This window comes from Cucumis melo, chromosome 5, assembly GCF_025177605.1.
Source record: "Cucumis melo cultivar AY chromosome 5, USDA_Cmelo_AY_1.0, whole genome shotgun sequence".
Classification (NCBI taxonomy): domain Eukaryota; kingdom Viridiplantae; phylum Streptophyta; class Magnoliopsida; order Cucurbitales; family Cucurbitaceae; genus Cucumis; species Cucumis melo.
Genome location: NC_066861.1, coordinates 4449121 through 4473084, shown reverse-complemented (window position 1 = coordinate 4473084; position 23964 = coordinate 4449121). Strand labels below are relative to the sequence as shown.

The window sequence follows — 23964 nt, the reverse complement described above, 5'->3', positions numbered from 1 at the left end:
ACATCAAATAGCAATCAGACAATAATACAACAATCAAATAGTAATTAATATCATTGGTAATTAAATGCAATTATACGTTTTTAACTAATGAGGGCATTTTGGTCATTCAAAAATTTTAATTGGATTAGGCTTGATAATTTGCCATTCCTGCAAAATTTAAAATGTCAGGTCATGAACTTAATTTTCATTTTGTATTTTGGCACAAATACAAATATCCTATAAAAAATAGTTTTAGGGATGATATGATTCTCATAAGTTATTCTTCTATTTAAAATTTTATATAATTATTTAAAATAAAAATATAAAGTGACGGCTCTCTACCTATTTTTAAAAACTCAAACGTTACTAAGTTACATTTTGAAAACTTGGAAATAAAAAAAGTCTTACAAAAAAAACTACTATTTTTATAAAAAGTTTCCAAGAAAAACAATATTAAAATTATAAAAAATCTTCTTCTCATTTCCCTCGCTTTTATCCATACTTTCTGTTTCTGTATTCTTAAAGACAACCACCGTCGTCCGCTGTGACCTTCTTCATCGCGTCGATGAAACAAATCAACTTCACAAGCTACCCAAGGAGTTGAATTTCACCATTGCTGTCTGTTCTGTTGGAGTAACTTAATCTTCTACTCATCTCTAAAAAAATGTTCGTGAAGATGCAGTATTTGGATACCCCCTGCTTACATGGACTGGGTTCCACCCTTAGGTCACCCATCGTTGGAGCCTCAGTTTCTCCTCCTGATAATCTCGTTCCCATTTCTAAGAAGCCCAATGATTGGTGGATTCCTGAATGTCCGAACAGAGTGTTAAAGAAGGTGGGTGGAGTTCAAAAGTCCACCAATGATAATGGTGGTCGCCGGCAGGAAATTCGGTTTAAAAGAGCTAATAAAATGGAGGAACGAGAAACCGAGAAAAGGAATCGCCATTTGGGTCATAGAGTTGTGGTGAAAAAGGATGCTGGGGGAGATGGAAATGGATCGGAGGAAAAAGTGCGCACCAAGTGTTCGACGAAATGGCTATCATACGGTGGATGCATACCGGCGATTTTGCAGGCCTTGGATGAGATAAGTGACCTGGACGAAGCACTGAAGCCTTGGAAAGATAAGCTTAATAATAAGGAAATGAGTATTATTTTGAAGGAGCAGACCAGTTGGGAGAGGGCTTTGGAGATTTTTGAGTGGTTTAATATGGCCGGTTGCTATGAAGTGAATGTGATTCACTATAATATTGTACTTTGGATTCTTGGGAAGGCCCAAAAATGGAGGCTGGTTGAGAGTTTGTGGGTGGAAATGAATAAAAAGGGGATTAAACCGATAAATTCGACTTATGGAACATTGATTGATGCTTACAGCAAAGGAGGGTTTAAAGAAGAAGCGTTGGTTTGGCTCGAGAGGATGAATGAACAAGGAATGGAACCTGATGAGGTTACCATGGGAATTGTTGTTCAACTGTATAAGAAGGCCGGTGAGTTTCAGAAGGCTGAAAGTTTCTTCAAGAAGTGGTCATCAAGTAACTCAATGAACTGTGAGATTACCAACAAGAAGAAAGCAGCTTCTGTTAAAGTTGAGAGTTCTCTGCACCCTCCTCATGTCAGTTTGAGCACCTATACATATAATACATTGATCGACACATATGGGAAGGCTGGACAGCTACAAGAAGCCTCTACAACTTTTGAAAATATGCTGAAGGAAGGAGTTTCCCCAACAACTGTGACTTTCAATACTATGATTCACATTTGTGGTAACCATGGCCAGTTGAAAGAAGTGACATTTCTAATGCAGAAAATGGAAGAGCTTCAGTGCCCACCTGATACAAGAACATACAATATCCTCATTTCCCTTTATGCTAAGCATGATAATATTGACTTGGCTTCAAACTATTTTGCAGAGATGAAGGAGGCTGGTCTTCAGCCGGATATAGTGAGTTACCGTACTCTTTTGTATGCTTACTCTATAAGGCATATGGTGGTGGAGGCTGAAAAACTCATAACCGAAATGGATGAAAGGGGCCTTGAGATTGACGAATTCACCCAATCTGCATTGACCCGCATGTATATTGATGCAGGAATGCTTGAAAAGTCGTGGTCATGGTTCTGGAGATTTCATCTTGCAGGGCATATGAGCTCTGAGTGCTATTCTGCCAATATTGATGCATATGGAGAGCGTGGGTTCATTTTAGAAGCAGAAAGAGTTTTCGTTAGCTGCCAAGAAGAGAACAAGTGCACTGCCCTTGAGTTTAATGTGATGATTAAAGCCTATGGTGTGGTAAAGGATTATGCCAAAGCACAAAAACTATTTGACTGTATGCAGAGTAATGGTGTCGTTCCTGACAAATTTAGCTATAGTTCTCTGATACAGATATTGACTGGTGCTGACATGCCAGGCACGGCACTCGCTTATCTTAAGAAGATGCAGTCAGCCGGATTAGTAAGTGATTGCGTTCAATATTCAATGGTTATATCGAGCTTTTCAAAATTGGGTCATTTGGAAATGGCGGACAAATTATATAGAGAGATGGCCAAACATGGTGTGCAACCTAACATCATTGTTTATGGTGTGTTGATAAACGCTTTTGCTGATGCTGGAAGTGTTAAAGAAGCTATCAATTATGTCAATGCAATGAAACGTGATGGTTTGTCTGGTAACACAGTGATATACAATTCCTTGATAAAACTCTATACCAAAGTTGGCTACCTCAAAGAAGCACATGAAGCATACAAAATGCTCGAACAAACAGATGATGGACCATCTATATATTCTTCAAATTGTATGATCGACCTTTATAGTGAACGATCAATGGTTAAAGAAGCCGGAGAGATATTTGAGAGCTTGAAGAAAAAGGGAGAAGCAAACGAGTTCACTTTTGCTATGATGTTGTGCATGTACAAGAAAATTGGCAGAATACAGGAAGCCATTTGTATTGCTAGACAGATGAAGGAACAAGGACTTTTAACAGATTTGTTGAGCTTCAATAACATGATCAGTTTATATGCAATGGACGGACGATTCAAGGAGGCTGTTAGTATATTCCAAGAGATGATGAAAGCTGCCGTTCAACCTGATGAATACACATATAAATCGCTAGGGGTCGTTCTGTTAAAATGTGGAGTTTCAAAGCAGGCAGTCAGCAAGCTAGAAGTAACAGCAAAAAAGGATGCTCAGAGCGGATTACAGGCGTGGGTTTCGGTTCTGTCTTCTGTTGTTGGAATGAATGTAAAGGAAGATGATCTGTAAGTTATTCTACTTCGCCTTGAGAAAGAAAAGGACCAACTAAAGTCACTTCTACCGCAATAGCTTTGTAAGCTCTCATTCCGCTCTCATTTATTTTTTATTTATTTTAATACCTTCTAAGTTGTGAAAAAGAAGTTGGAACACTTTTTATACTTTGAATTAGAATTATTTGATAAGACAATTTAGAACCATTTTAGTTGGGTTTAAGACTTGAATTTTATTAGATCTTGAAACGAAGGAAGATGAAAGCAAAAGGAGCTAAATATGAAGTGACGGGCATAGTTGTCTTTTCTTAAGATCTTTGTAGTATTACTAAAGTTTAAGCAGAAAGAAAAGGGAAAAAAAAGGATATTTTTCCTTTTCTTCTTCTTAAGGGAGCACGTCGGCCGCCCCCCCTCCTTCTCGAATTTTCTCTGTGTCTCATCCCTCCCTCTCTCTCCTCCACGCCGAAGATGGATGACGGCCAAAACTCCACGCCGACCACCTCACTTGTCGTCCTTCGACTGCCAGTTCGGCTTTAGCTGATCCGACACAGGCGTCACGAGTTACTTGGGTTGCAGATCTGCCAAGCCGAGCCGAGTTCGCTCAAAGTCGCCGTGCCACCCCTCATCTGCAACTTCTTGCGCTGTGTTGTGTCATCGCTAGCTTGTCGGATCTGCTCATGTGGGCAGATTTGGTGCTTTCTGGTGAGTTTGTGGGTTTTTCTTAAAGAGTTTCGAATACTCATTCAGTTTCGACTTGATTTTCACAATACACATTACATTTCAGTGTTAGATTTGGATTCTTGGGAGATTTTAGCTGCTGTCCAGCCTTTAGGAAGCTCAGAATCGGTCGTTTTCATACAACTTGGGTAAGATTCTAAACTTTATGGAGTGGGTCTTGAGTACCCATCTAATTTTAGTGATAATATTGAATAACTAATGATTTTGGATGCTTAATTTTGAATTTAGAAGGTAATGGTGCTATCCATTGAAGTTTAGATTACTTGGTTAAGTTCTTGGAAAGTTTTGGAGTAATTTTGTTGAGTTTTTCTAGAGTTCTTGAATGCTCATTAATTTTAAGCATTAAAATTGAATTACCCATGTTACTAGGATCCTTGAGTTGAATGGTAAAGGTTAACTTTGGAGTTCACTTGGGTGTGTTCCTTCTATAAGCTTCAAAACATAAAATGGTTTTAGGTACTAGATTCGAAGTTAGAAAGCCGTTAATGTACCATCAAGGTGATTTCAACAAGGTCTTGCAAGGTTTTAGATAAATTTAGTGAGTTCTGTCATAGTTCTTAAAAAACCCATTTAGTTTTAACATGAACTTGATACCCATATTGTTTTGTATGATAGATTGAAGACAGGAGAACTTGGAAGCATTAATCAACACGTTTAAGGTCGTTTTAGACAATTTTGGATAAGTTCCTAAGTATTTGACTCGTTAGATTGGTATTAAGATTGTTAAAGGATTTAAAAGAGGACTTAAGTTGGATGCTCATTGGGTTAAGTATCTAGATTTCAAGTCTAAGGGTTTATAGACGTAAAGTCTAGTCTAATCTAAGGTGATTGGGAATTCAAGCACTTTAGAAACATAAAATAGTTTGAGTTGGCCTTATGAAATGTTTTGGAGATTGTTATGTCATGTTGCTTTGTGAAAATAACTGATAGACCTTAATCTTTGCTTCAGGCCAAATTGAAGAGGGGAAAACGTATAATCTCGGGGGATCGAGTCATTGATAGTGAGTGGTTTACTTTCAAGTTTTTTCATTATAAAACTACGTATGTTATTGTAGTTCACCATGATTGTGGAAATTTACAGTATAATTGTTTTATGAATTGTGTTAGATTTTTTTTTTTTTTAAATATGATTTCTAGTTTCCATGAACTCTTTTATTTTTGAAATATAGTTGAATTTGAGCTTATGAATCATGATTTAGATGACAACGAGTTTAAAAGAACACTCCTTGATCCGTTACTAAACTTGGATGGTTTGAACGAAATGTTATTCTAAAAGTATGTGTTGATGGCTAAGGATTGAAAATGATTTGAAAATGTGTATCTGATCATGTTTGGTTTTGAACTTTAAACATGTGATGTTTATGAAACAATGTCGGTGATTTTCCTAAAGGTTACGTGAATGTGTTTCTATAGCGCCACCTGTGGTTGTTAGGGGATTCCGAGGCTGAAGGAGGCCGGGATCAGAGATCTAAGAACCTGAGTCTAGGTGAGGACATTGATGGAGGATTGTGATTGGCTTCAGGCCTAGCTTAACCCAGGATGGGTGGCTCTATGTGCACATAAGAGCGGATATGGAGGTTGGTACTGTGATTGATGCTAAGTATGCGTGAGCTCAGTTTAATCGCGTGTTTTCTTGTGGATATGGATCACGTGTGAGCTATTCTCGTCTATGTATTTAGTATGCTATCATGATTGGATTAGATGGAGGTTGTTACTATAGTAGGTACTAAATGTGCGTGAGTTCGTTTGGCCGCGTGTTTTCCTATGGATATAGATCACGTGTGAGCTATTCTCGATCGTGTATTTAGTATTTTATCGTGGTTGGATTGGATGGAGGTTGTTACTGTGGCATGTACTAAATATGCATGAGCTTAGTTTGGCCGCATGATTCCTTGATCATGTGCAAGCTATTCTTAGCCGTATATTTAGGCACTTTGCCATGGTTAGATTGGGTACAAGTTTGTTAGCTTTACTTGCTGTTTATGGTAATATATAATTTTTACGTTTTAATTATTATTTCGTTATTGATGTCATATTTAAACAGTTTGAAAATATGTTTTACGAGCTTTTACTTTTAAAAAAACTTGTCACTCACTGAGTTTTAGCTCATATTTTCAATGTTTTCTTTCCCCCTTGCAGGTATAGGTCAAGGTCCAAGCATTCATTAAGCTCCCCATCACCATTTGTAAATCCCCATTTTTTTTGTATGTATATACTTAAGTTTTATATTGCATTATGGGATTGTTAGAGGTGGCGAGGTTCATGCTATAGATATGTATTTGAGAGATTTATTAGTGGACTGTAATCCTTTTGTAACTAATTCCTTGTTTAGATATAAACTCTAATTGAGATTCTGAACTAGTCTGAATGAGTATGTGGTGAGATCACACTCAATGTGATTTTGTGTCTGAAGATTGATTATATATAGAAGTGAAATTTTTTCTTTTTCAGGTTTGGCTAACCCATATTTTAGGAAAGATGTCGAAATTTTTAATGAATTTCTTAAAAATTGTTTTTTAAATCTTACATTTAAAATGAAATATTTGTTAAGAGTAGATTCACACCACGATCTAGGTTAGAGATGAAACCTAGAACGAGGCATGACAAGCTTGAAACTCCTAAATTTGAAGGGAAATTCAAAGCTTATGAAATGTGGAGATTTGACCTTAGACACAATGACGCTGGAATATGTTAGGAGAAGATTGGCCAAAATATATGAGATCTAAAGGGTAGTCAGTGTTGATGCAATAGTGGATATGACGTTGAATGCAAGCTAGCACTAGATTTTCTTTTGCCCTTTTGGCGCTCTTCACATATGAGATGAAACATTTTTCTGATCGTTTCTATCATGTAAAGATACAAAGAGAACTGATCTTTGGAAAAGTCAACAAGTTTGTATAAGTCTAACTTAATACTGCTCGTGGTTGCATATGAAAGTTCTTGTACAAGCCAATCCATGGTTGCAAATGAAAATGCTCGACTTTTATTTTAATACTGTTCATCTCATGAGATTAAAACATAATTGGCCGCTTTCAAAATAATTACATGGGCATGAGTATGGCAGAGAAGGCAAGGAGCTGTATATGGGAGAAAAGGCCTTGTTGTTTTAACTCCTCTCTATTGCTAACGACTTTTTCATGGCGTTGCGAATAAGTTCTCCTTGCACCATACCTTGCTCCATTTTTTATAGTGTATCCCATCTGATTCCACCATGCAGGCATTCTCTACATGGTTGCTTTTACTCGTTATGTGCACATAACAACTAACTTATTGATAAGAAAAGGACTAATGGTTTGAACACAATTTCACATTCATTTGAAACACATAAAACATAACATAGACTTTCATTTGAAATCTTTGTAAACATTCATGTATGAAATATCAATACAAATCAATATAAGATTAGAAGAAAGCTTTTAAAATCTGTAAACATTTTGGAAAATCACTCACTGTCTAAACTCATTTTCTCAAAATGTCCAGCCTTCATCAGCAACACTTTTGATCTCTTAGTTTTTCTCTTTGTAAAATCTGAGATTAACTTTCCTTTTGTCATCTTCTCTTATTTATATTAATTTTGTCCTCTTCTCCTATTTATATTAATCTTAAGTTGAATTAGTTATTCTTTGAACTCCGCATGTCATGTAGAAACCACCCAACTTATTTAGTAATTACATACCCCCGAAGACTTCAACCTTTCTACACTATTGTTTTTACATAACCATAATAATTAAAGTACCAAAACCTATCTAACCGATAGTTTATTTTACAGGGTATATATATAATTGGTTTGATTCTATTTTAATTAATTTTTCAAATAAAAAATCATATTCTATTTTAATTAATTTTTCAAATAGAAAATCATTTTAAACTAATAGTTATTTTGTTTTCGTCCCCCCCCCCCCCCCCCCCCCCCCCCCCCCCCCCCCACCTTCTTCTCCTTTTTGTAACCCCTCGGCTGGTCTGCAACCAGCCACGCCACCGCTCGTCTCTTTCCGACGCCATCTCAAGGGGCTGCAGTCGGTAAACGCCCTTTTCCCTATTCCTGTATCTCAATAGGTTCTGTTCTGTGAGCTCCATCCGATCGCCGACGTTTCAGATCAGGTCCGCCCTGGAGTCTGCGGTGTGCGAATTGTATTGCCGTCAGAAGCCCCTGCCGGTTGCCGAAGTTTTGAATTTTGGGTAAGATTTAATGGTTTTGATAGGATTTTTCTTGAATGGATTTTGGATGCCTAATGATTTCTAGGCTAATTTTACGTTGCTCACGGTGTTTGAGCCTTCAAACATTATCTTTTGTGGATTTCGTGGATTTTGGATTGAAGAATTGGAGTGGTTTTGAATCAAACCAGTATTGGGTAAGTTGTGTTGGTGATTTTGGAATGAGTCAATGTTGAGAATTCGACATAAAGGTTTAATTTAAGTTTTGATTCCTGATTCAGTAATTTGATTCAAAGTAGTAGAATGTAGAGGAGGTTGGTTTGCTTGTATATATTTGGACTAACTTGAGGTAATCTTACTCCTGAAACTGCCCTTGAGCCAGACGACATAGACAGTATGATATTGGATTAAATTTTTCTGATAGATATAGAAAGTATTGATATGTACATAATTTAAGAAGTTGTATGGTCATGATGTTATTTGTATGTGGCTTGTTGTATTTATATGCGTCGGACTCTGAATTAAATTGCAAGTTAGATATGTTAGTGATAATTGCCTTCCTACACATAGCTGTATCCCATTGAGTTTTGTGTTCTTTGGGTTCATTAGAGGATGTGTTCCTTTGGGTTCTATAAGGCCTCTTATAATTAATACCTATAAAAGGAGGGGGGAAAATGGCAACTTAATGATTAATATGGGAAAGAAAAAGGTGCTGAAAAAGAAGACAGCTGGGGATAGTACTGTGGGGCCCACAGGAATGGAATTTGAGGTAGGTTATAAATAGTATCATTTAGGTCCTTTTTAGGGAGGTCATCTTTTGTTTTATTTGGTGTAAAGGCCATTGTAGTAGCCTCTTGGGATTCCCAACTCATTGTGAAGGGCTGTTATGTTTTTTCTGGTATTTGTTCTTGTTTTCCTTACTTTTTGTGACTGTTTCTGGTATTTGTTCTTGTTTTCCTTACTTTTTGTGACTGTTTCTAATGCTATTTGGCTCTATAAATATATAACTAGCAAAGTGTTGCCTCTGTTTACAACCATTAGTTAGTTGTTTGGGTGTTTTATTGTTAAGAATCTTAACAAATTGGTAACAAAGCCTCGGAAACTAAGGGTTATTACTCGTGCAATGGCTCAGCGTGTTTTAGAGGAAATGATGGAAGGAACAGAGAATGAAGTCATGGGTCTTAAAGAAATGATGCTGAAAATGAAGAAATCTATGGATCGGTTAGTAGAAGAAATGAGAGAAAATCATAGCTATAGAAAAAGAGAAGAATCAAGTACCTCTGATGGTTCTGTGATGAAACTGAAGGGAAAAATGGAAGAATTTGATGGTACTAATGAAGGAACTTAAGGAATAGTGGACCGAAGCAAATACAAGAAGTTGGGAATGCCCATGGTTCTGAGTGAAAACCCTGAATCTTGGGTTTAACGTGCAAATCTGCCAGAAACGGAAAAGGTGAACGTGACTGTAGTGAGTTTTGGGCAAGATGATATTGATTGGTATAGATGGAGCCACAATAGAAAGAATATTGAGTCATGGGAAGACCTCAAGAGTAGAATGTTTGAGTTTTTTAAAGACTCCGGGCAAAAAAGTTTGGGAACTAGGCTAATCCGAATACAACAGGATGGATCATATAATGACTACGTGAAAAAAATTATGAACTACTCGACTCCTCTCTCACACATGGCTGAAAGTGTGCTAAGGGATGCATTTGTGACTAGTTTAGAACTAGCACTCCAAGCCGAAGTCATTAGTAGACACCCACAGACCCTGGAACAATGTATGAAGGAAGCTCAATTAGTGAACGACTGTAACTTGACTTTGAAGCTTGCAAGAGAAGAGCTAGGGTTGCTAGAACATAAGAGTGGAGAAGGCACCAGAAGCAAAAGCAACGGAGGGAATGATAAAGAAGCTCACAAGAAAACTGAATTTCAAATGAAGCAAGTGACTATACCCATCAAGGGCAGCTACCAAAAGAATGAACCCCCCATAAAAAGATTGTCAGATGCAGAATTTTGTGCTAGACTAGACAAAGGATTGTACTTCAAGTGCAATGAAAAATATTCCCATGGCCATAGATGCAAGGTTAAGGAGAAGAGGGAACTAATGCTTTTTATCTTGAATGAGGAAGAAGATCCACCCGAAGAAAATAGGGAAGAGTTAGTAAGACTGAAACAGTTGGAGCTGGCAGAAGGGGCTAAAATTGAGCTTAAGATCATCATGAGTCTCTCATCAAAGGGCACCATGAAATTTAAGGGGGTACTAATAGTGGTGGTTTTAATTAATAGTGGAGCCACTCATAACTTCATACATAAGAAAATAGTGGAGGAAAGGAAGCTGCCGAAGGAAGTAACTCCTTTTGGAGTCACAATTGGAAATGGAACTTGGCGTCAGGGTCAAGGGATATGCAAGAGAGGAAAACTTAAGTTGAATGAACTGTGCATTGTGGCAGGTTTTTTGGTAGTTGAATTGGGCATTATGGACTTAGTTCTCGGTATGCAGTGGCTAAATTCCACTGGCATTATGAGAGTTCATTGGCCATCCTTAACCATGACGTTTTGGGTTGGGGAAAGACAAATGGTTCTCAAAGGGGATCCTACGGTTATTAAGGCTGAATGTTCACTTAAAACCTTGGGAAAAACATGGGAAGAAGAGGTCCAAGGCTTTTTAGTTGAGATGCAATTCTATGAGGTTGAAACTGAAGAAGACTATGATGAAGAAATACAAATCAAAGGTGATAAGGAAGATCTTCCTATGATCAAAGCTTTGCTAGAAAGATATAGTGACATAATTGAGATGCCTAGAGAACTACCTCCTAAGAGGAGCATTAATCATCACATCCTTACATTGCCCGAGCAAAAACCCATCAATGTTAGGCCTTATAAATATAGCATGCTCAGAAAGAAGAGATAGAAAAACCGGCGACAGAGATGCTCCAAGCGGGGGTGATTAGACTTAGTCGTAGCCCTTACTCCAGCCCGATTCTATTAGTAAAGAAAAAAGATGGAGGGTAAAGGCTTTGTGTGGATTATAGGAAGTTGAATTAGGTAACAGTGTCCGATAAGTTTCCAATCTCTGTAATAGAAGAATTGCTTATGAACTACATGGAGCCAAGGTATTCTCAAAGATGGACTTGAAATCTGGGTACCACGAAGTTAGAATGAAGGAGGAAGACATTGAGAAGATTGCTTTTAGTACTCATAAAGGCCATTATGAGTTCCTTGTCATGTCGTTTGGCCTCATCAACACACTGGCTACCTTCCAATCTCTCATGAACCAGGTATTTAAACCATTTCTAAGGAGATGTGTATTGGTTTTAGTTTTTTTTATGATATACTTGTTTATAGCACTGATATTACTGAGCATGAGAAACATTTGGGAATGGTGTTTACAGTCTTAAGAGATAACCGATTATTTGCCAATAAGAAGAAGTATGTGATAGCACACTCGAAGATTCAGTATTTAGAGTATCAGACTTCCAGCAAGGGGGTAGAAGTCGACGAGGACAAGATCAAAAGTATGGTTAATTGGCCCCAACCCAACCTTCCTATCCTACGGGCACTAGCAAACTCCCAAAAATGAGGTAGAGACAATGCTGAAAGAAAGAGACCTAGCCCTAAATGTCCTAAAGGAAAATCTGTGTACTGCATAAAACAGAATGAAGAAAATGGCTGATCGAAAATGAATAGAGCTCAAATTCAAAGTTGGGGATGAAGTGTACTTGAAGTTGAGACCATATAGGCAATGTTCTCTGGCTAGAAAGAAGTGTGAGAAACTGGCACCTAGATACTATGGACCATATAGAATCAAGGAAGAAATTGGGGAAGTGGCCTATCGCTTGGAGTGACCATTGGAAGCAACCATCCATGATGTATTCCACATCTCACAGCTGAAGCTGAAGTTGGGGAAACAGCAGGGAGTGCAACATCAACACCCCATGCTGACAAAGGAGTTTGAACTCCAATTATGGCCAGAAGCAGTGCTCAGGATCAGATGGAACAAAGAGCTAATGAATGGTTGGTAAAATGGAAAGGGCTACCCGAGGCTGAAGCAACTTGGGAATTAGTTTTCTAGATGAATCAACAATTCTCTACATTTCACCTTGAGGACAAGGTGAATTTAGAGTCAAGTGGTATTGTAAGGTCTCCTATAATTAATACCTAGAGTGGTAAAAAGGTAACTGTTAGAACACCAACTGGTGCTTTCTACTAATTTGATTAAGTTTGCCAAAATGATAATAGTAACAACTTACAACCCGTCTCTCTAGCAAACCACGATCATTCACAAAAAGATTTCATACAAAATAAAATAACACTCACACAAACTATTCAGCCAAAATGAACATATCCCTCAAAACACAAAACACAGAATATTTATAACCCCAGACCCAGGCGATGTAGCAACGGTCCCCTGCAATTCCTTCCGCCTTCCTCCCCTCCTCCAGAGGGAGCAGCCTAACCTTTACACGACAAAAATTGTACCCCCCTCTGTGCTTCCTGCTCCCCCTTTTAATTCCCACTACTAACTAACTCGTGGCCCCCCCTGACTGGTCCCCAGTCTCCTTGCTTTCCTCACTGCTTCCACGTGTCCCCTTATTACTGTCCTTCTTCCTTCGGTTATAGGTGAATAAAATTGGAGGTCTAGCATCACTTTCCTCCTCTAAATCCGCCTTGTCCTCAAGGTGGAACTTAGGGAATTGTACTTTCAGATCTGCACAATTTTCCCAGGTCGCTTTGTGCGGGGGTAGTCCTTTCCAGCTTACCAATACCTCCCATTTCTTGGTGGCCTGATTCTTTCGATACGCATAGACTTCCTTTGGTTGTGTAATCCACTCATGACATTCATTTACATGTGGATCAAGGGGCTGGGTTTCTTTGACGTTCCTTATTGCCTTCTTGAGCTGAGATACATGAAACACCGGATGAATGGCTGCAGTACTGGGTAATTCCAGTTTGTATGCCACTGTCCCAATTCTTTCTATAATTCCGTAGGGCCCGAAGTATTTTGGTGATAGTTTTTCATTGCGTTTCTTCTGAAGGGATGTTTGTCCGTAGGGCCTTAGTTTGAGGAACACATGATCCCCTGTTTGAAACTCCACATCTCTTCTTTTCGTATCTGCAAATCTTTTCATTCTCTCTTGAGCCACCTGCAATTGTTCCTTCAATGTTCCCAATACAGTTTCTCTGTCCCTTAGTTGCTGATCAAGCGTGGAGTTGGGTGTTTCCATGTCCCCGTATTGGATCAAAGGAGGTGGGAGTCTTCCGTATACCGCTTGAAATGGACTGATTCCAATTGACCCATGGTAGGTGGTGTTGTACCAATATTCGGCCCAGTGTAACCATTGGCTCCACTCCCTCGGTTTCTCCCCGCAAAAACACCTCAAATAGGCTTCTACACTTTTGTTAACCACCTCGGTCTGCCCATCCGTTTGAGGATGATAGGAGGAACTCCGGTTCAACTTAGTGCCAGCTAATCTAAACATTTCGGTCCAAAAGTGGCTGAGAAAGATTTTGTCCCTGTCTGAAACTATCGACTTGGGGTACCCATGTAGCTTTACTATTTCCTTGACAAACACTTCGGCCACTGTCTTGGCAGTATATGGGTGTTTCAATGTGAGAAAATGAGCGTATTTGCTCGGCCGGTCTACTACTACCAGTATCACCTCCCACCCGTGTGATTTGGGAAACCCCTTGATGAAATCCATGGAGATATCACTCCAAATGGGTCTGGAATTTCTAGTGGCAGCAGCAACCCCGCCGGGGATAGGGCAGAAGTTTTATTCCTCTGGCATATCATGCATTCTTCACAGTACTTCTGAATGTCACTCTTCATTCTCTTCCAATACAATTCGCCAGCCATCCTCTTATAGGTTCTAAGGAATCCCGACTGTCCTCCAAACATGGAGTCATGATATGTATGCATAATGGTAGGAATTAGGGTGGATGTTTTTGACAGAACTAAAATCTTCCCTTAAACTTCAATACACCCTGATGGCTAGTGTAATGTGGAACTTCCACGCCTTGTTCTTCGATTAGCTGAATGATCTCATGTAAGGCCGGGTCTTTCCTGACTTCCTCCCGAATCACCTCCACATCTAATAATGCTGGGGCTGTCAATTGATTCAAGTGTGCCGTTGGTCCCATTCTGGACAGCGCATCTACGACTTTATTCTCCAAGCCCGGTTTATATATCACTTCAAACGAATAGCCCAGCAACTTAGCTATCAATTTTTGATATTGCGGTTGTATTACTCTCTGTTATAATAGGAACTTCAATGATCTCTGGTCCGCTTTTACGGTGAATTTTCTTCCCAACAAATATGGTCGCCACCATTGTACTGCCCATACTACTGCAATCAGTTCCCGCTCGTACACTGGTCGTGCCCTGTCCCGCATACTCAAGATTTTGCTGAAATAGGCAATCAGTCTCTTGGCCTGAATCAATACCGCTCCTACTCCAACACCTGAGGCATCTGATTCAATCTCAAAGGGTCATCACTAGCACGGGAAGGGTCATCATGGCCTTTTTGAGTTTCTCAAAGGCTGCCTCTGTTTCTTCTGTCCATTTGTATGCCCTTGCTTTCAATAACTGCGTGAGGGGGGTTGCTATACTCCCGTAGTTCTGCACAAAGCGGCGGTAATAACCCGTGAGCCCCAAAAATCCCCTCATTTCCCTCACGTTTGAAAGTGTTGGCCATTCTTTCACTGCTCGTATTTTTTCGGGATCCACCTCAATGCCTTTCACAGAGATATAATGCCCCAAGTAACTGATTCTTGGTTTAGTGAAATTGCACTTATCGAAGTTGGCATACAATTCACTTTCCCTCAAAATTTCCAACACCACTTCAAGGTGTTGTACATGCTCCTCTATTCCCTTACTATAGACCAAAATATCGTCAAAGAAAACAAGTACAAATCTTCTCAAAAAGGGCTTAAATACCTGGTTCATCAAGGCTTGAAAGGTTGAAGGGGCGTTTGTCAGTACGAACGGCATCACCATGAACTCATAGTGTCCCTCGTGGGTTCGGAAGGCTGTCTTTCAATATCTTCAGGACACATTCGAATTTGGTGGTACCCAGCTTTAAGGTCAATCTTCGAAAAGGTGTCTGCCCCATTTAATTCATCAAAGAGTTCCTCAACTACTAGAATTGGGAATTTATCCGGAATCGTCACATTCTTCAGTGCTCTGTAGTCCACATAGAATCTCCAACTTCCATCCTTCTTTTTCACTAATAGTACTGGGTTGGAGTAGGGGCTAGTGCTCGGTCTAATAATTCCGGAAGTAAGCATCTCGTCCACCAACCTCTCCATCTCTTCCTTTTGGTAATGTGCGTATCTATATGGCCTGACGTTAACTGGGTCGGTTCCTTGCCTTAGATAAATATGATGATCTATTCCCCGTTGGGGTGGTAATCTGCCCGGCCATTCAAACACTTCACTGTATTTACTGATGATAGTAGCCATTCTATCCTCCCCTGTTTCTGTTAGTTGGTCATCTTCCTCCCAACCCCGGTGTCCCTCTTTTCCATAGCCCGGCACTCCACCAGGAACCCCTGATCTTCCGTCTCCCAGTTCTTCATCATCCCCTTGAGACTGACTTGGGTTTTTGTGAGACTCGGGTCCCCTTTGATGACCACCTTGTTGCCCCGCTCATAGAAGGTCAAGACTAGGTTCTTCCAGTCAACTTCGGTGGTTCCTAATGAAATGCAGCCATTGCATTCCCAGGATGGCATCTACTCCTCCCAGTTCCAGGGGCAAGAAGCTATTCGTTACCTTACAATCTCCTAGCCACAACTCCACGTCTCCACACACACCTTTCCCTTTGATCGCTGTGTCGGACCCCAGTATCACTCCATAATTAGGTGTTTCTCTCATCGGCAACTGTAATTTATCCACCAACTTTTCAGCAATGAAGTTGTGGGTAGCTCCACAGTCTATCAGGATGACTACCTCCTCTTCCCCTAGTTTCCCTTTCACCTTCATGGTTCCCGGATTTGTCAGGCCCACCACTGAGTTGATGGACAGTTCGATGTTCAAATTTTCAATGCTCTGTATTTCCGGCGGCTTCATCTCTGACTCGTCGTCGAAATATTCCTCCTCTACAATTTCCAGCTCTTCCCCGCGTTCCTTAACGAGTAACATACGCAACTCTTTGTTCTCCTTAGTTTTACATCTATGCCCCGCGTGGTACTTCTCCCCACACCGGAAACATAGCCCCTTCTCCCTTCGGGCTTGAAATTCGGCGTCCGTCAGCCTTTTGGTGGGCCCTTCCCGTCGGTTATCCCCAGTTGCTACTTCCCTCAATGTGATGGTTCTCATTGGCCAGCCGCCTGTTGTCGAGCCCTCATTCGCCGCTGTTGCGCTAGCATTGCGCGCATTGGGTGTCCGCTGGGCCGCTTTACTGTCATACGCGCTGCTCAACCCACACTATTTCCGGACCATCTCCCTGTTTTCTATTTTCAGGGCCATCTTCATCATTTGGGCCAGCCCAACGGGCTCCCACGTTTCCACCTCTAACTTCAACCAAGGGCTCAACCCATTCATGAACGTTTCTTCCAAGACTACTGGTTGTAAAAATGCTACTTGCACCAAATATTTATCAAATCAATTTCTGTATTCTTCCACCGTCGTCTCTTGCTTGATGGTGAGGAAACGCCCCACTAGTGTGCCGTCTCGGATGGATCGGAATCTCACTAGCATCTTTTGTTTCAGATCTTGCCACCCCTTGAATGCTTCCCTTTCCTCTTGTGACCTATACCAATCCAACGCTGGTCTGTCGAAGCTGATGACAACGACGGTTAGTTTTTCTGAATCAGATAGGTTGTGTATTTTGAAGTACCTGCTCAGAATAGCCACGAGTCCGGGTCGGTTCCATTGAAAACCGACATTTCCACCTTTTTGAACTTACTCCGGTCTGTTGCTGGTCCTTCCTCGGCCTTTCCTTCTTCCTTCGAGTTCATAGAAATGGCGGTGAGGGTCGTTTCTTCGTTCTGAGCTTTGCTCGATGAACCTTCAACCACCTGCTTACCGGGTGAGTCGTCCCGTAGGATTCCTTTCAAATATTTCAGTATCACTTGTTGCTGTTGATATTGCTTGTCAATCTGGGCATTCATATCCGTGGTGGTTTTTGACAAGAGGGAGATGTTTTCCTCCATCAATGGAAGCTTCAAAATTCCTTGTTCCATCATGTCAAGTCTCTCTTTTGTGCTCTTCGCCATCTTCGTCGGTCACCCCAGGTAAGGTAGGCTCTGATACCAAAATGTTAGAACACCAACCGGTGCTTTCTACTAATTTGATTACGTTTGCCAAAATGATAATAGTAACAACTTACAGCCCGTCTCTCTAGCAAACCACGATCATTCACAAAAAGATTTCACACAAAATAAAATAACACTCACACAAACTATTCAGCCAAAATGAACATATCCCTCAAAACACAAAACACAGAATATTTATAACCCCAGACCCAGGCGATGTAGCAACGGTCCCCTGCAATTCCTTCCGCCTTCCTCCCCTCCTCCAGAGGGAGCAGCCCAACCTTTACACGACAAAAATTGTACCCCCTCTGTGCTTCCTGCTCCCCCTTTTAATTCCCACTACTAACTAACTCGTGGTCCCCCTGACTGGTCCCCAATCTCCTTGCTTTCCTTATTGCTTCCACGTGTCCCCTTATTACTATCCTTCTTCCTTCGGTTATAGGTGAATAAAATTGGAGGTCTAGCAGTAACTTAATGATTAGTTATGGGAAAGAAAAAGGTGCTGAAAAAGAAGCCTGCTGGGGATAGTGTTGTAGGGCCCACGAGAGTGAAATTTGAGGAAGGTTATAAATAGTATCATTTAGGTCTTTTTGAGGGAAGTCATCTTTTGTTTTATTTGGTGTAAAAGTTGTTGTAGCCTCTTGGGATTTTCAGCTCATTGTGAAGGACTATTATGTTTTTTCTGGTATTTATTCTTGTTTTCCTAACTGTTTGTGACAGTTTTTAATGCTATTGGCTCTATAAATATATAACTAGCAGAGTGTTGCCTCTGTTTGCAGCCATTACTTAGTTGTTTGGGTGTTTTATTGTTAAGAATCTTAACCAGTTCATTAGAGGATGTGTTACTTTGGGTTCACTAGAGGTCGTGTTCACCTGGGTTCACTAAAGGTTAGGGTCCTTCAGTCTCACTAGAGGTTTGTGTTTCATTAGGTTCACTAAATATAGGTTTGTGTTTCCTTCGGGATTCACTAGATTTATGGATACATCTCACCTATGGTAGGCCGAGTTTATTTATTCATCGAGATAACCATCCATGATTTGTTGATGTATTCATGCCGCACTAGTATGATTGCATTTATTGGGCATAAATGCATCACCTCGTCCTTGTAGTGGTGTTCCTGAGTATTTTATACTCATTCTTTATAGTGATATGTTTCTCAAGTAAAGGAAAAAACGTTCCAGAGGCATTGGATGAGGGATCTGTTGACGGTGCCATGAGACTGGAGATGCTTATGCTAAATTTCATGTTTTCATGTTGGATTTGAATGTTTTCATTGAGAACTGGTTAAGGTAGAAATTTGAGATTTAAATGTTTCATTTTTTATTAAAGCTTTTTAGGGACCCCGAATCAAATCTTGTTTTGGTTTTAGTGAGAAGTTATGCATTTTAGAAAATTATTCTTTTATATCAAAATAGTTAATTCGATTTGCTTCTAAAAATTATATGTATGGTCTTTTTGAAAAAAAAATAGCATGCAAAATAGTAATGACCCAAGTGGAGGTTTCCAAAAGTCAGGTTGTTACAATTTCCAATTCTCAAAGGTTTTTCTTCTCCCTTTTCTTAGGCGGGAATCTAAAATATTTATCACAAGGTGCAATAGGCACAATTTCTTCCAGGGCTTAAGCGCAAGACAAAAAATAAAAAATAAAAAAAATAAAATAAAAGTGTGAGTTGAACTGGAATTTTTTGCATTTAGGTTTAGTAAATTTGATTTTTTAGTTAAGAAGGCATAGGGCTTTGAGCCTTGGCTTCACAAAAAGTGCGCCTTACCTTTTGAAGGCAAGACCCCAAACCTATGCTTTGAGTCTAGGTGTGCGCCCATAAGGGGTTTTTTAAACAATGTCCATGTGCCTGATTTCTTTGCTTCTAATTTTTTCTTTCTCTAAACTAGCTTCTTGCTTTGAATTTGATTGATTTCTTTTCTCCTACTTTCTCGAGGATTTGTGTATTTTGTTTAATTCTGTGATTGAAACTTTATTGCACGAAATCCATTTGATAAAATTCCCAAGAATTGATGGTAAGGTCTTGTGCAGGGCTTTTTATTTTTCATATTTGTAGAAAAGTGAGAAATATTTAAGTAGTTTAAAATTGAGTTTTTAAGTTGAGAACAAATCAGTAAATATGCTATACAGCAATTTTGAAATTAAGCTTTCACCCTTTAGGTAAATAAAATAAAAAAGAAGAAGAAGAGGGAGCACATAGCAGCTGACAGTCACACCATAAGAGAGGGAGACGGCGAGTGTGAGATTGACGGCGCCCGGTGTCACGGGCATATTTGTGCAAGGTGTTGTTTGCCTATGGCCGTATGCCCGAATACCCCAAAATCGCTTTGTCTTTATGTCTTGTAAGTAGTTTAGTCTATTGCTTTCATTTTCGTGTCGCCGAGTTAGAGTGTGACATTCCGGCATTTTTATATGCAAGCCTGCCAAGGCCAAAAATCTCAATATGTACTGTAGGGGTAGCATAGTAGTTGAACTCTCGCCTGAGCCTTGTCGCACTCTTTGCAAACTAAGCCTTCTCTTTGTAATTGACAGTCTTCAATGTTCTCTTTTATGATGTTTTCAACAATTTATTTCCTCTCACATTTTATAAAACTATTTTCTCAAGAACGTGAAGGAAGGCTACATCATACCGTGAGTTTGTCCGTGGATTTCGAATTTTGAACGGCTGACTTGTTGACCGAGCAGAACAAGTGCTGCACAATCGTGTTTGAAGGGCTAGATTGTGACACCCGGCGGTTGCTCTTGTTTGGTGTTCTCGGTGTGTCTCGACGGCGTATTCCAGCATATAGAGAGAGCATAGCAGCGTGCATTTCGGCAGTGTCTCTCGGGCGGTTGGGTCACGTTCTTCGGGCAGAGGCAGCGACTTTTTTGACAGTTACGGCGACGGGCAGCGACGGCGTGTGTTGGGTTCCGACGGGTTTGGTTCAATTTCGTCATTGAGTGTTAATCCATGTTTGGGTCTTGTTTCTGGGATATTTTTGAAGCTTTCTATTCTCAGATTTAGAGGTATATTTCAGCATGTGTGTCTCTCATATTCTTGGTGTTTGGTTGATGGTATAGTCGGGTTGTAGTGATTAATTACAGATCGTTGGTATAGTCGGGTTGTAGTGATTAATTACAAATTGATTTCTGTAACTATTCCTTGAACTTGCTTTTAATAAAATCCTTTAAAGCTGATTCCCAAAGTAGATGTTCGACCATAATTGATCGAACTACTATATATCTTTGCTTCTTTATTGCTCTGTGGATTTTGCATTCGGTGTATTTTGGATTATTGCATCTGATTTAGTGCAGAAATCATAACAATATTTTCAAAACTTCAATCATCAGCTGAGTAAACAATCTTTTATGTATGTTACCAGTGGAGGAACAAACTAGTTGTGCACAAAAATGACGATACGACGGATGAAGATGGCCATGACAGATAACCCAAAGAAGCTCGCAAACTTGATTGATCTCGTAAACCTTCCTTCAACTCTCAGGGAGTTTGTGGGACAGTCCCAAATTTCTCGTCTTGGCTGTTTCAAGTGTGTGTGGTCATATATTAAAACCAACAACCTTCAGGTTCTTTTTTTTTTTTTTTTCTCTTTTTTTATTTTTTATGGATTTTTTTTATCAGTATATGATTATGCTGCTATCAACCTGACAGTGACCTCTCTTGTTTAATCAACTTTCAAAATATTTAGTCTAGATTCTACATTTTATGGAGAAAAGGAAAAGAGCAATCAAATAGGAGAAGAAGGATCATAAGTTTGAAGGCTCAGGATGTAAGAAAAAATCTTCTGAAATGAAAGTCAAGAGAAACTAATGGAGGGTGGTTCAAGACAAAGTACACTTTAATAAAAGTTAAAACTATCTTCGGAGGTTACAGAGAGTCTGATAGAAGTAGAACCCAAATAGAACAAGAATGATATTGAAACGTGAAAGAGAATAGTTACATGGTAACTTTTAAGCAGTCAAGGGACTTGGAAGAGTCTGGAAGGTTGTACCTAATGAGTCGAAAACCATCTGAGCAATTCTCTACTTTCATCCTTTAGCACTCGGATTAATCCCCCCAACATTATACTCTAATAATATTTCTTACTAATACTGTTGCATTCCTAATGAAGAAGAGATGCTATCAACAGTTTTCCAACCATAGGATCACAAAAGGAATGTGATCTTGATTTATTACCCAAGGGAAGTCTTAAGTAGGTCACAGGCAACATAGGAACTCACTACCTACACCATATGTCCCTATCTCTCAAGCTTGACTGGCTTACTACAGATTAATTGTAAATGAGTAAGATGGATGATTTTTTGTCTCTCCCAGTAAGCTATCCTTCTACTAAACCGTTATCCATTCCTCTCAAATTAAGTCTGTTAAGCGCATTCACAACCACCCCAAAAGAGAATGATACTTGATTTTACTTGAAAATTCAATAGCTTTTGGTTTCTACTCCAGGTACATTTTAGGACTCTTCTGACTTTTCCAATGTTTTATGAAATGATCTTAGGAAGTTTGAAGTACTTGAAACTTTAATAAAGGAGCATCTATATATATCATATATATATTTTCTTATATTAGTTAGTGTTGTAAATATGTTTCTGCTGTGCCATCACTGTGTTTCTTTATTCAAATAAAATGTTATTAATATGTATATTTGCTATTTAGGATCCCACCAACAAGAATGTGGTCGTTTGTGATGAGAAGTTAAAAAGTATATTGCTAGGCAAGCCCAAGGTTGAACTAGCCGAACTTCCTGCACTGATTAAATTACATTTCCCCAAAAATCCCAAGTGAGCTATGCTTGCAGTTTAGCCTCTGGCAGCTCGGAATGAGGTCTTCAAGTCAGTCGCCAATGGTTAGAATGTTTAGCCTCAATTTTGTATAATTGTCCTACTAGGTTTTTTTTTACTATGTGTTAAAATAAACCTTCAACGCTACTTTTGTCATTGTAATTTTGGTTCATATACTTTTAAGAAAGATTTAGAGAAAATACTTAGTATCACTAGTAAATTTTACTAATGTCCTAAAATTAAATTTATTTCTTGATTAGGTTTTTCTATATTTTTAGGACAATTATATATTTTTAGAACAATTATAACCTTATCGTAATTATTAATTATATATAATTTTCAAAATTGAATACAAAATATTTTCTTATTTACATTCTATTGAATTTATTAGGTAATTTATTACTTCTTTACTTATGCTAATAATTAATATACAATTTTAATTATATTCAAAATTACGTTATCATTTAGTGTATATTTGTAAATATTATCAAATAAAATCTCTTGTAGTATGGAAATTATTTATTAATTAATAATCATATAATTTCATCATCAATATTATTTTCATCACCACGTAAAACATCATCAATTTTAATCCAGCGTTGGCAACAAATTTTTCATCAATTCCGGTAGTTTCTTCAATTAATTCTGGAGCCTTCAAGCAAGTCCAATTTTGGCTGAAACGTCCTTCATCGTTTTCGTTTTCAATTTCGCTTTTTACCGTTTTTCGATTTCGTCTATCAATTTCTCAGTTTATTTCATTCTTTTGTTCTCCTCAATTTTTAGGCTAGTTGTTTTCCTCAATTTCGATTAGTTGTTTTCCTCGTATAAAAAATTAATTCACCATTTACAGCATATTTTGGTCATGTTTCTTATATTTTGTTTGATTTTTTATTGTTCAGTTCATCTTTTTGTCATGTTCAGCATAGATTTTTTTATTAAATGTCCCGTCATTCGTATATACTATGGTATACCACTTAACAATACATTTATATTATGTGATTTGTTACACACACACACACAGATATATATATATATATATATATATATATATATATATATATATATATATAATACATATATAGATTTTTTTTATGTTCTTAATATATTGTTCAATTACGACATGTTCTGGTCAGTTTATTCATATTTTTCTTTCGTAAAGTTTTTGTGAATAATATATACATTTATCTATCACTGTTTAATCTACTTCTATTATGTGATTTGTCAGATATATACATCTTATTCATATCTATGTTCTGTGATTTGTTACTTATATCCTACTGCATGTATTCAATAATACATAAATTGTAGTTGAATTTCAGATATATACATCTTATTCATATTTTTCCTTCATGTTTCATATCGTTTTCTTTATTTTTTTTCGATCCAATTAGTATTTTCTTTAATTTCTTACATATACACTATTGCATAATATGTTTATGTTCTATGATTTGTTACAAATATACTATTGCATATATTCAATAATACAGAAATTGAAGTTGTCATCCTCCCATTAAAGAAGATTAGAATTCCTTCTAAAATGAAGTTTAAGAAATGAGTTAAATGTGGTCGTTGTAGACGTGTTAGACATAACCGAAAGAGATGCAAGTTTTCTTTATTGAATTAGTTTTTCCTTCTTATTATTAGACTTTTAGTATGTTGTTTCAGACTTTTATTTGAAATATTAACGCCCTTGCACATTTCCTTTTTTTATTTATTTATTTCGTATTTTTAATGAAAATGGGTAATAAGGTAAATTTGGTCATACATTTGTGAAATTTTATAGCTAATTTAGGACTTTTATGAAATTTCTTAGTGAAAAAGGT

The 23964-nt window shown here is 38.4% G+C and overlaps 3 protein-coding genes across 10 annotated transcripts; all 3 read left to right on the top strand.

Moving 5' to 3' along the window:
- The first annotated feature begins 458 nt into the window (after positions 1-458).
- On the top strand, positions 459-6401 carry LOC103491220 (pentatricopeptide repeat-containing protein At3g23020). 6 transcript variants are annotated; one of them, XM_051085253.1, is made up of 6 exons: positions 459-3296; positions 3682-3915; positions 3998-4079; positions 4901-4952; positions 5365-5528; positions 6091-6401. In XM_051085253.1, exon 1 carries the CDS (start codon positions 644-646, stop codon positions 3230-3232), a length of 2589 nt encoding a protein of 862 aa, XP_050941210.1. In that variant the 5' UTR covers positions 459-643; the 3' UTR covers positions 3233-3296; positions 3682-3915; positions 3998-4079; positions 4901-4952; positions 5365-5528; positions 6091-6401. The 6 variants fall into 6 exon arrangements, with proteins under 6 accessions (XP_050941210.1, XP_050941212.1, XP_050941209.1 ...); XM_051085255.1 differs by having other exon boundaries at positions 3454-3915; positions 5384-5528; XM_051085252.1 differs by having other exon boundaries at positions 3454-3915.
- Positions 6402-7871: 1470 nt separating this feature from the next.
- Positions 7872-22353, top strand: LOC103491221 (upstream activation factor subunit spp27). Of its 3 annotated transcripts, XM_008451082.3 has the most exons (5): positions 7872-8130; positions 19523-19704; positions 19968-20368; positions 20725-20926; positions 22017-22353. In XM_008451082.3, exons 4-5 carry the CDS (start codon positions 20753-20755, stop codon positions 22143-22145), a joined length of 303 nt encoding a protein of 100 aa, XP_008449304.1. In that variant the 5' UTR covers positions 7872-8130; positions 19523-19704; positions 19968-20368; positions 20725-20752; the 3' UTR covers positions 22146-22353. The 3 variants fall into 3 exon arrangements, with proteins under 3 accessions (XP_008449304.1, XP_008449305.1, XP_008449303.1); XM_008451083.3 differs by lacking the exon at positions 19523-19704; XM_008451081.3 differs by lacking the exons at positions 19523-19704; positions 19968-20368.
- Positions 8139-19514, top strand: LOC107991020 (uncharacterized). Its single transcript, XM_017045296.2, has 2 exons — positions 8139-8303; positions 8388-19514. The coding sequence occupies exon 2, from the start codon at positions 9662-9664 to the stop codon at positions 11015-11017; it is 1356 nt and encodes a 451-aa protein (XP_016900785.2). The 5' UTR covers positions 8139-8303; positions 8388-9661; the 3' UTR covers positions 11018-19514.
- Positions 22354-23964: the final 1611 nt, after the last annotated feature.